At 39.3% G+C, this 12394-nt stretch overlaps 1 protein-coding gene across 3 annotated transcripts; it reads left to right on the plus strand.

The window, feature by feature from the left end:
* The first annotated feature begins 299 nt into the window (after positions 1-299).
* tbxa2r (thromboxane A2 receptor) lies at positions 300-11707 on the plus strand. 3 transcript variants are annotated; one of them, XM_032526624.1, is made up of 4 exons: positions 300-565; positions 5827-6714; positions 8325-8469; positions 9758-11707. In XM_032526624.1, the coding sequence occupies exons 2-4, from the start codon at positions 5917-5919 to the stop codon at positions 9889-9891; spliced, it is 1077 nt and encodes a 358-aa protein (XP_032382515.1). In that variant the 5' UTR covers positions 300-565; positions 5827-5916; the 3' UTR covers positions 9892-11707. The 3 variants fall into 3 exon arrangements, with proteins under 3 accessions (XP_032382515.1, XP_032382516.1, XP_032382514.1); XM_032526625.1 differs by having other exon boundaries at positions 8325-8458; positions 9758-9953; XM_032526623.1 differs by lacking the exon at positions 8325-8469 and having other exon boundaries at positions 302-565.
* The last annotated feature ends 687 nt before the right edge of the window (positions 11708-12394 follow it).

Here is a 12394-nt window from a genome sequence, read left to right on the forward strand (position 1 = left end):
TGAAACATTATTCTCAGACAGCAAAATAAAAAGAAGAAATCCTATGTCTTGGTGTGTTGGCAAATCTTTCATTGACCACTTCTAGAGCCTGAAGGGACAACATATGCATCTTCTCATCCCACATACTCATGAGACAATCACCCCTTTTCCCCCACTGTGCACCACTGAGTAACTCCAGTTAAAAGCCTAGTGACGTTTCCCTGTTGCTCATTCTTCTGCCTAAAATATTGTGGTGTCTTCCTTGAGCCCTTCCTCTTTTGTCTTTCTGGGAGGGGTTTACTGATCCAATGCAAGCCTGTCTAGAGGGGCAGAGATGAGCATCTGAGCTTCGGGGGAAGAGTGCAGATGACTGTGGGCTCCTGCTAACAGCCTGCTGCAGTACTTCATTTAGGACTTTAATTGCATCAGATGGGACTTGTTGGGACTTGGTGTGTGTGGCATGTTTCCCACCTCTTTTCGTGACTATTGTTTGTGTTATTAAGTGCAGAAAGCCTACATGGTTTTGGATGGATTGGTGCAAACCCAACTGAGAGTCAACTTGGTCCTTTAAAGAGCTTCTGTGGTGGTAAGACACATTTTAATCACTTTGTAAACAACTTTATGTATATGTTTAAGAAACATGACCGATTACCTAAAATGTCTCATTTGACGTGTCTAAACTGAGGAACCCCAAAAAATGTTTGAAGATCGAATTGTCTAACTTAGTAGGGTCTTTATAATAATGGTTAGCTAACCCTTCCCTTGTACATTTGTACATGATTAAAAATGTTGTTTCTGTTTATCAGATTAAATAAGGTTGTTATAGGATTCTTATTTGTCATGGCACACAGTAGATGTTGCATTTTTTCGATTTTAATGATTATGTTTTGTTTTGCTGCTATTAATTTGCAAATGTAAATGCAAGCATTACACATTGTTTCAACAAATGGAAAACTTCTTTAACATTTGTCATTGTGTCACTTGTAAGAAGTCACATTTCAGAGACATTCAGTAGCCTACCTTTTTTTTTCTTTTCTTTTTTTAAACCTGTCCTGCCTCGCAGCCTGGTATACAGTATGCGGGGCTGAATACCTTGTTGTGCCAAACAGATTTTACTTTTAACAACAGAGTTTAAATATACTCCTTTGTCTTTTCTTTTTTTGTCTCTTTGACTTTTATTATTTATTATGTAATATATGATTTGTCACCGGGTGGGGCAGGGGGACAGAAATGGGGATGGGGGCACAAATACCTCACAGACACCATAAAGAAGGGACCATACCTGCAAGAGAAAGGGGATGGGGATGGGGTGGAGACAACAGAAAACAACAGAAGAAAGCAAGAATTGCACAAAGCAACAAAATCTGCAAGACAACGGGGATGGGGACTGGGGAGTTGAGTAAGACAAAGAAACAAACAACAACAACAAAAGAATGACAAAGAGACAGCCAGCAATATAACAACAACAGCTATTTACGCTTGATATAAGAAAACAACTGAGGGAAAATGAAAATCAGAAACAGTCATGTAAAATAAATAAACAACACCGCACCACACAGCCATGAGAACAACAATAATAACAGATCAGATGTAAATAAATTACTTAATGAAAAGCATAAAGAGTACTTCTACCTGTTGCTAACCATGGACAACCTGAAATTTCTGTGTGTTGTGTGTGTGTGGGTGTGTGTTGTGTGGTGTGTGTGTGTGTGTGTGTGTGTGTGTGTGTGTGTGTGGTGTGTGGGTGTGGTTGTGTGTGTGTGTGTGTGGTGTGTGTGTGTGTGTGTGTGTGTGGTGTGTGTGTGTGTGTGTGTGTGTGTGTGTGTGTGTGTGTGTGTGTGTGTGTGTGTGTGTGTGTGTGTGTGTGTGTGCTGTGCGTGCGTGCGTGCGTGCGTGCGTGCGTGCGTAAGTGTAAGTGTAAGCCTGTCACAGAATGTAGTTTGTTAGTGAGAGTGGGACGCCACAACCGTGTCCCATTGACCCCAGCAACAGGCGGGCAAGAACCCCAGTAGCCAGAAAGCACTAAGGGGCCGCGACCACATGTCCCGAGGACAGCCATGCCCCTCCCCAAGGGAGAGCAGCAAAGAGCCCCCCCGCCACCAGAGAGCGGGAACGTGGGTGAAGTAGGGACAATGGCCCCCAGCCCAGCCGGAGCCTCTCCCACTGATGATACATAGGTTAAAATAAACAAAAGCTCATCCCCTGTGGGAGAATTCTTTGTCAGAAACTGAAACCTTTGACCCCAGGTTTTTTTGGTGCTGGATCATGTTTCAACGCAGTTTCAGAAGATTCTTCTTCAGTTCTAAAAGCACTACAGTTGGTGTAGCATAAGCTATTGCTTCAAATGACTTAGGTTTTTCTAAATCAAACATTCACAGTAGCCCATGTTGTTTGATCAAACCTCTTTCTACCCAGCCTGCATACACATATTTCCTAAGTGTCAGCTTCACAATCTTTGAAACTTGAACAGATTTTTGTGAAAACAAAAGAAATCTACATTTTTCTTTTCTCTCTTTCTCTCTTTATCTAGCAGGCTGAGAAATTTCTTTTTTATTTGTTCACCTCACTGAGAGCATAATGTCAACCAATCGTATTGGCAAAGTAGACTAAATGCAATAGAATTTGGCTATGGATAGTTTTTATATTCTTGCATATGTATTGCTCGCTGTCATGTCCTTTTGTCCCTTTTGCTTTTATAAAGTCATGCATAACAACCTTTTTCATTATCATTATGATGGACTGAGCAGGTTATTAGATGGACAGCAGACTGTCTCAGGAACCTCTCAACAGATATTCTGCACACGCTCTGCATTCTCCATGGCATAGAGCATACGCACCTCGTCATTACGCTTCTGTGGTTTCCCATTAGTTTGAATGGGAAACCACTGGTCTGCCTCAATGAAGCAACTTTGATTATGACATATTGATTTTAGATGTTAATGGACTCTTTTAGCTAATGGCACACTCTAAAGGTTTTCAGGATCATACAAGAGCTGGCGTCAAGCACTTCTGTCTCATCCTAGTATCCCCTAAGGTATGGAAGGACCTGTGTAGTTAGCTTTTATCAGACTATTTGCAGCCTTTCTGAAAAAAATTGACAATTAGGCAGGCAAAAAAAATCCATGGCTACTGGGTAATAACAATACGTATTTAAAAGGATTATAACGTTTAAACAATGTGCACTGAACATCACTTATGTATGTATCCATTTCCCATAAAGTATGTATACATCAGCACATTTCTTATGCCCACTTTGTTAATGCCAGAATGGAATCAAATATTTATCATCTTAAAAATACGGAATACAATTCCTATCTTAAAGGTCTCAATTGCAGGGGCATTTTTTCTTCAGGACATTTTAAGATTGTCAAGACTGTCAAAGAGTTTCACCCAGGTGTGAATTAGCCGCAGCATATATACTAAAGTACAACAGCAGCAAAAGTGATTTAAAAGGAGAAAAAAAAGTAAACCAACTCAAACTCAACTGTAATTTGTGTGCTGCATGCAAGTTACCTTCTAATTTAGTTTTTGCTAAATGAGAAATAAATTAGTTTCACAGAATTTCATAATCTGCAAATACATACCAAGCAAAGCTCTAGCTGGCATGCATGATGTCATTAACACCAGTCCTGTGTAAAGGCTTAATTTAGGACTGAAGTAACAGTAACAGTTCTCAAGGACTGTTGAGTGTTTGGTAACACAGAATTGTGACGTAAAATGTGTTTTTTAACAAGCTGTAAATTATATACTGTCTGGGATTCAACATGTTTTCCCCCCACTGTTGGTAGATGTGTTGTTTCTCACTTTAGAGACGTAAATTCAAGGGTGGGGCTGGCTTAAAAAAAAAGACTCTTTTTGTTGTGGTGCAGCTGAACCTCCAGATATTTTTGTTTTTTCCCGGAAAACTACCAATGCGTGCTACATCAGGCGTGTAAAAGTCAGCAATGGCGCAGCGCTCAGTTGCATCCTGATTGTGATTTGTGCCAAACGTTTTTTAAAGGTATTCTTCAGTTTCCAAGTGTTTAACACCACTACTACAGAATATTTATCAGAGAAGTAATATGTGTTGGAATTTAATGTAGAAAGCAGGAACACCTTAAAAAAAACAGATGGTGGTAATGGTGGTGGTGAAATAAAGTGAGGGCTGATAAGTAAATGGCTGAGATTAAAACAAACAACAAGAGCGGTCAGATGATCCGACAGGTTCTAAACAGTTCACAAAGAGAAAGTGAAAGAAAATGGCGAAATAATTACAGCGACTATCCTTTGTAATCATCCATTACAGTTTACAGCCCAGCTTCCTAGTTCACCTTTGACTTGCTGTAGTTGCGCATGCTAAGTACTATTATTTTATAGTATATTATTATCAGCGCTTATTCTTATTGGTAACAATTATTGTACCCAAGTAAAGTGCTGAGTTTTGGACAAATAACAAGAGCGGTCGGATGATCAGAAAGGTTTTCTGAGTGTCGAATTTAATAATTTTCAAACAAATATCACTCTCTGCATCAAATGCAAAGTTTTCTAGTGCAGTTTTCAGTTCTATAATGAACCATCCAGTTTTCTTTTTCTTTCTCTTCTTTAAGACCCAATTTCCTTCTTCCTAAAAGTTTTATCATATCTTAAAAAACATTACACCATCAGGAACATAACAGCTACACTATAGTCTATCCTTACTCCTTTTGTTCACTGATAAAATGAATGGTGACTTAAATACACATAGTTGGTTCATCAGGTAACAACAATAAACATTACATCGTACGGGTTTATTTGGGAAATGTTCATCATCTTACATCATGGTATTTTAAAACTTCCTGTTCATTTGTGTATTTTATTCATAATGATATCAATACCCACACGATAATCCCATCAAACAAATAATTGTGTATTTATTTAAGTACAATGATGCTTATTTAGTTCCCATATTTGATTTCACTTCAATATCCAGCCTAATGTGTACCTCCACTTAGCTTGAAGCCAGTGTACCATCTGACTACAACAGGCAGCATATTGGGGACAGACCACTAGGGACAACATCATAGACTGATTGCGATATGATGTGTTTATTTCCTGTTCCTTACTGTGTCAGTACTGCTCACATAACTGTATTTCCTGCCAGGATATGACAGCTCTCTCTGTCTATATCGCTCTTTGTGTCACTCTGTCCCATGCTGTCCCTGTCTGCTTCTGTTGGTGTGGGTGTTATGTACTTGCTGTGTTTGAGCTGTTACATTGACTTTCACTTTACAGCCCAACTTCCTACTTCAATTTTGACTTGCTGTAGTTGTACATGCACAGTTTTCCTATAAAACGAGAAATAATTACCAACATTTTCAGTAGAACCTCCAAATAAAGTTTAGATAATCTCACTGCACTGTTGGTTTGTTTCCTATTTCCCTCAAAATATGCAAGCCATGTTCCAAGATCATGCAAATACTTTAGTAAATACAGTACAGTTATGTAACAACAAATACAAAATATAAAAAGTAACATTTTGATAAACCAGAATGATCCTTTAACATTTTTAAGCAAGAGACTGTGGTGGACTACCAACTGATAAAGGGTGGTTCCTGTAGCCACACATGACTCTAGATAGGAATAAACATGTATTAAAAAATGGATGGATAAACAAACCAACCAAACCAATTTTCAGGATTAACAGTTTCAACATACGCAGTTTGAATAAAGACCAGCATTTAGCATATTATCAACAAGAGTAAAGAAAAATGCCATGCCACATTTTAAGTGCAACAAAACTAGCAGAAACTCTCATAGTAGCTAGAAAGTTTGCTTATTTCATTGGTATTTAATGTTTCAACATTTTACTTTTCTCTTTTTACTTTTGAGGTCGAAGAGAGAAATGAAGTTCCTTGCGCTGGTATTGTCTTTCCATCTCTGAGTCATCTCAAATCAACGACCCCACACCAGCTGTCCACCATGAATGCCTCCGCCATTCCACTCGCCAACAACACCCCACTCTGCTACTCTGTCAACAGCCCTCCATTCAGATACCGCCCTACCATCGCCTCGGCATACTTCTCATCCATCTTCGGCACTTTGGGTCTCATCTCCAATCTCATCGCCTTCATTGTTCTCCTCAAGTCCTTCCAGCAGACACATAGCCGCTCACGCTCCTTTTTCCTGATTTTCCTGGGTGGCCTGGTGGTCACTGACTTCATGGGTCTTCTGGTCACTAGCTCCATCGTGATCTCCTTCCATGTTACACACTTTAATTGGCGCCATTTAGATCCAAACTGCTACTTCTGCAACTTCATGGGTATGTCCATGGTCTTCTACGGACTGTGCCCACTCATGCTTGGTGCCGCTATGGCTGTGGAGCGTTTCTTTGGCATCAACCTTCCATTTGCCCGCTCCACCAGCATGCCCAAGAGACGGGCGGTCTACATGGTGCTGATGGTGTGGTTGATTGCAGGTGGCATAGCTTTGTTGCCCCTAACGGGCATTGGGAGCTACCACATGCAGATGCCTGGCTCCTGGTGTTTTTTCAACATCAGCTCGGGGGGAAGTGACCTGGCTTTCTCCCTGGTCTTCTCTCTGGTCGGGTTGATGTGCATCGCTGTGTCATTTTTTCTGAATACGGTGAGCGTTGTGACCCTAATCCGGGTGTGCTGCGGACAGGATGGGTCGCAGCGTCGCAGAGACTACGAAATAGAGATGATGCTTCAGCTCATCCTCATCATGGTCATTGCTACTATCTGCTGGTGCCCCCTTCTGGTGAGTTTGCATTTTAGTAAATAAGTAGGCCCTATATGTGTGCATGTATAATGTTTAAGACTGGCTTCATGCAAAATGGTAAAGCCACAGTAAGAAGAACACTTCACACTCTTCCCTGTTGTAGCGCTGTCTTTATGTACAGTATCTTTGCATTAATTAAGGTTGATACAGAAGTTGACTGAGCTCAGTCTATGAGACAAATATTATCTCTTCACATTAAAGTCTTCTGTGTGATAGTTATCTTTTATCAAAAATCTATATACATGTACAGTAATATATAATTTATTAATATACATAATTCTATATATATATCTATATATATATAGATATATATATATATACATATAATTATATACACAAATTAATATTCTTTCCAATTCTAATCCTTATATAAAACGGAACAGCTGAATTACAGGCGAGGATTAGGGCCAAATGTGAAAAAATGTACTGAGTTCTGAGATTAAAGTCAGACTTCAGACTTTTTTCTCAGAATTCTGACTTTAAACTCAAACTCAAATACATTTTTTTTTACTTGTGGCCCTAATCCTCTTCTGTACAGAATAAAGCACTCTGATCTTATTTTAAAGCTGCTTTGGGCCAGCGTTCCACATAAACTTCTCTGTCCCTGTTTCAACTTGTTTGAATGCGGCACATTTTTTAGCAATTGACTATAAACATCTTAGAATATAGTTATTCACTAGAAAACTATACTAAAGACTTCATCGGCTTAATATGTCTCTTTATCAGACAAAAATTTTGATTCTAATTTGGAAAGCCATCTTAAATTGTGTGATCTAATAGACTACATTTTACCAAAAGTAACAATGAAACATCACTGTTAAGGTTGTTGATGGGCACTTTTAGTAATTGTGTCGACAAAATAACGGATTTCTCAGGTACCAAAAAACACCAGACCCAGACCCATCTATCCCTTGCTGTCAGAGCTGCCTTGTTCAGACCATAATAAGGCATCACTGAGCTTCTTTTTTCCACCCCCCTCTATATGCTTCATTTCTCCTTAGCAATGTAGCTTCCTATCTAGTTGCTCTCTGATCTTCTAAAGCCCCTTTAGCCTTAGTTGAGATGACACATCTTGGCTTTAGACCAGCGTTTAAATCAGTGTCTTTAAAAGGTAAAACTCCATTGAATTACAACTTGGATTATACTTGTGTAGCTATTGACTCCGTCGGTTCCAACATTGTGCTCACCAATGTAATCAGTAATAACATGGCAACATCACTAAAAATAGTCCCAACAATCACACAGGCTCCTTGATTTTACTTTAACCACCAGTGCCATAGTTTTGTGCGGTTATGGTGTTTCTTATGACAGATTATTAGCAACATTATGGTGGAAGCTAATTTGGCAAAAATGTGGCTAGTTTACAACCTGCATCAATATTGGATGTCATTGAGCATAATTTTAGGATGTTGCTTTATTCTGAGAGCTCATCAATTACTTTTCTGAATAAAAGGTTATCATCAGCAATGGGACAAGCTTCTATTGTGTCCTCGTCAGGGTAGGAACAAGGGTGCCAAAGCTACCTGACTGGTGCACATATTTTTGCAGCCCTGTCTTAACTAACTAAAGTTGTGTGACATTCTGCACAGATAAATATTCTGATGAGCGTGGTGACTGCTGATCCTGTAAAAGATGAAATAGTTTTGTTCCACATACGAATGGCCACCTGCAATCAGATATTTGACCCCTGGATATACATCATGTGTAAAGTGTCCCGGCTAAGGCGAGTAAAAAGTAAAACTAAAACTTTGAAGGGTTATTACAATGACGCAGTACCCCTTTATAGTGACTGCACGCCCCCATCATAACGTTTGGCTGTGGATGACCGGCTTCCTCAGCATGTCCTAAACATCTGGCAATGATACTTAAGAATGGACTGTACAACTCTGTTTACGCCATGCCTTGCAGCTTCCAAACCAATACCCATAAGCTCAAAGTATTTTTGGTAGCATGTTTCATAGTGCATCCACGTCTCATCATTGTTTTGCTTCTGCTATCTACACTTTAATTTCCTAGTCAGTTAAAAAACCGTTCACTTAAATAGTTTCAGCCCTTTGTCATGATTGTTATTGCTTCTGCATCTGCTTTCATTCTCTGAAACTAACACATGTTTCTCATCCAAAACAACTACATTCTGCAGATCGTTAAACTATCAAGTTTAACAATCTGCAGATTGTAGTTGCAATTGTTTAGTTACTCAAACATTTCTTTGAAGCACAGCTGCAGAAATCTTTACAGATAAGTGTTAAGCGTCAAGAAAGTTATTCAAGCTCAGTATTTTATACTGCTGAAAAATGCATTCTCACTACAATAGCTTAAAGTAGGCTGTTGTCAGTAAGCAAAACCGTGAATGCCACCATATGTGGAAGTGGAAGCAACTAAGGTAACATGCACACTGGACAACTGTGCCTCTTTGATAGTTTCAGTCTCTGGAGCACCTCTGCCTCTGAGAAAAGTTTGCCTTACTAAAACTGTGGTTTGCACTTTAATACAACACTTGCATGCAACAGTTTATATTAATATTTATATTATTTGCTCCTCGCATTGCTCTGGTGTAAACCACATTTGAACCATTTTTTGACACCAGCTGAATTTGGAACAATACATAAGCCAGGTCAGTCCTAAAGGAGCTTGTTAGCATGTTTTCCCACAACAAGAAACTGTTGGTCTAATGCTAATAAGGCTATGCCTCACATAAAATGATGCAGATTAATTAAAGCAGGGGGCTAATTATGTTCCTGTGTGTGTGCGTCTGTGTCTGTGTGTGTGTGTGTGTGTGTGTGTGTGTGTGTGTGCATTTGCAATATTAACCAATTTCATCTTGTGCCTCTTGTTCCTTATTTTTCATCTCTCCTGCCCACTCTTTTCAACCATAATTTGCTGTCTTTCAATCTTTTTTCCTGTTTTCTCCTTACTGTTTGACGGACTTCCTATGAAACCTTTCATCCATCTCCCACTTCGTCCCTCCATCATTTCCCTCCTTGCCTTTTCTTATTTTCATCCTCATTCCCACTTCCACCAGATCTTTATTGCACAAACAGTGCTATCCGGAAGTCCCCTCCAGATAAAAAGCCTCTTGCTATGGCTACGCTTTGCCACCTGGAACCAGATCCTGGATCCGTGGGTATACATCCTGTTCCGAAGATCAGTTCTTAAGAGACTCAGCCCCCGCCTTGACTGGTCTCGGGGCTCCATCATGAGCTTGTACCCGTCTTTCACCAGCACCATCCGAAGGTTCACACAATCTTCACTTAAGTCCACCTTGGGCCAAGATGAAACAGGAGAGATGCAGAAATCAGATGTAATGCCCCCATCTACACTAAAGCCACCTCCTCCTTCTCCGTGATCGTTTGGATTTGAATTGTTGCCACGGACTGAGTGACATTGTTGGGTTTATAGTATGTGTTGGACTGTGTTTTAAAGCTCTGAAGGAGTTTTCATGTTAACTGTGACCAAGATAAGAAGCAGGATTGCCCCATTGTTTTGTTATTTTGAAACAGTATTAGCAATGACACTTTAATTTAGAGCAACATTTAAAGAGAGAGACCACTATACAGCACACAGCAGTCACCTAAAATAGATGGAAAGCTATCTACATGGACCACCCTTTTCTACGTGTACTGTACTGTTTTTTATAGATATGAATATGAATAACTTTTTACAGTGGATATGGACATTTTGTGGTAATTCAGGTGATTGGTTTAATGTGATACTTCATTCTGAGAGGATGTAACGCCTTGTATGCTCATGTACACTTTTTTCAGTGTCACATTATCATTTAATTGTTTTTTCCAGCTCATACTGTTTATGTTTTGTTCCCCTTCTGGAAGTATTTAGCTGGATTTTGAAGGAAGATGTGAAGTGAAGATGAATTAACAAAAACGAAATATAGCTTAGAATGCCAGAGGCAGCCTACATTATTTCCAGTTCAAGAGTTTATACTATACAGGACAATGCATATGTTTTCTAATTGTCAAATATATTGATTATGCATGTGAATCAAACCAAACTGCCTAGACCCTTGAATAGATCAGTTTTGATCTTTTTCAAAATCCTTGAATGGGACCCTCTAGTTTAATCCTCGTGCTTGTTATTAAGAGAAACACCCGGGTTTGGCAGAGAAAAGAAAAAAGGAAATCAAAGTGGATGCCATTGAGAACGTGATTGTTGTACAAATAAAATGTCTGTGAAAACCCTGACAATTTTAAGATTATGTTGTCAGTGGCAGAACAATCTTTTCCACTGTCAACTTCAGGCATGCAAACAAAAATGTAACAGTAACCGTATTATTTTGAGATGTACTGTATAATGCTGCATGAAGGGTCATATCTACATAAATAGTTTGAAATCCATATCTGCTAATGAACAAGACTATGTCAAAACCTAGTTATGGATGGATCATGCATGGTCAATGTGCTTAATTGTAGCCACGGTGCCTCGAGAAGGAACTTGTTTTGGTGGAGCAAGTGTACGTTCAAATGTTGCTGTAGTCATGCAACAGAAAACTCAGATGGGACAGATCTTGCTAGCTGTCTCCATTTACCCTACAAAGATCTGAGGAGCAGTTAACCATAGACCCCATAAATCGACCGGAGTTTAAAATGCCAACACAAAGAAAACAGAACAGACAGCTGGCCGAAAATTAGCGACATCCGGAGGAATTACAGGCGGCACCGGAGTAAAGTGGAATGCGGTGGATATACTGTAGACTAATCTTGAGGAGATGCAGCATTTTAACCTACACTGTATATTTACTAGCACCTCACAACTTCACTGTTTATTTCTTCTCTGCCTTCTTCGGTGCACCAATGTTAATATCTCTGTAATGTGTAGGCCCACACCTTTTTGTTTCAGTAGTTAAAAACATGTCTTAGGGTGAGAAAAAATGTAAGTAACTACAGAATGTTTAAGTGCAAGTGTGAGTAAGGGTGAATTAGAAAATGGATATGTCTAAATTTGTATGAACTGACACCGAAAACACAGGCTTTCCTAATTATCTTACTTGTCTTTGAATCAGTAAATGACAGTGGGAGCCAGTACTGAAGTCCAATATTTCAATCTAGAGAAAGTACAATCTCTGGGCCTTACTGCAGTGCTATCTTGTGATTTCTGCATCTCTCAGGGATGTTTAATTGAAACGTCAACTGAGAAGTTGTTTATGACAACACTGAACAAGGGGTGGGGAATTTTGATTTAGTTGTTTAAATGTTCAATTGATAATTCAAATTCAGCCTGATCCGTTGGGCAGTGCAATGGCAACATGGTAACATTGTAGATAGAAAATTACAATATAAATGTAATATAATATGATGAAACTAAAAGTCATTTTTTGGTCTACTAGATTACTCCATCACCCAGCTATCCAAACTGATCTGTTTTACACATTGCATTATCACTCATGTCCATCAGTGTCAAATTTCTGATAAAGGCTGAGATGTGTCTTGATTTAAGCAACACTAGGGAACTTTTCACGCTTTGGTCCTTCTACAGGTTGGAAGCGGAATTGTCCCATTATGTCTCATGGGAACCACACATCCGCTACCCAATCTGGTAAACTTGTATAGTGCGGTTATAGCCAATAACGCCGAAAAATAAATGCAGAAGTGCCGTTCACCCTGTTACAAGTTGATGAACCACTGAAAAGATTTTGGAAACATTA

This window comes from Etheostoma spectabile, chromosome 9, assembly GCF_008692095.1.
Source record: "Etheostoma spectabile isolate EspeVRDwgs_2016 chromosome 9, UIUC_Espe_1.0, whole genome shotgun sequence".
NCBI classification, from domain to species: Eukaryota; Metazoa; Chordata; class Actinopteri; order Perciformes; family Percidae; genus Etheostoma; species Etheostoma spectabile.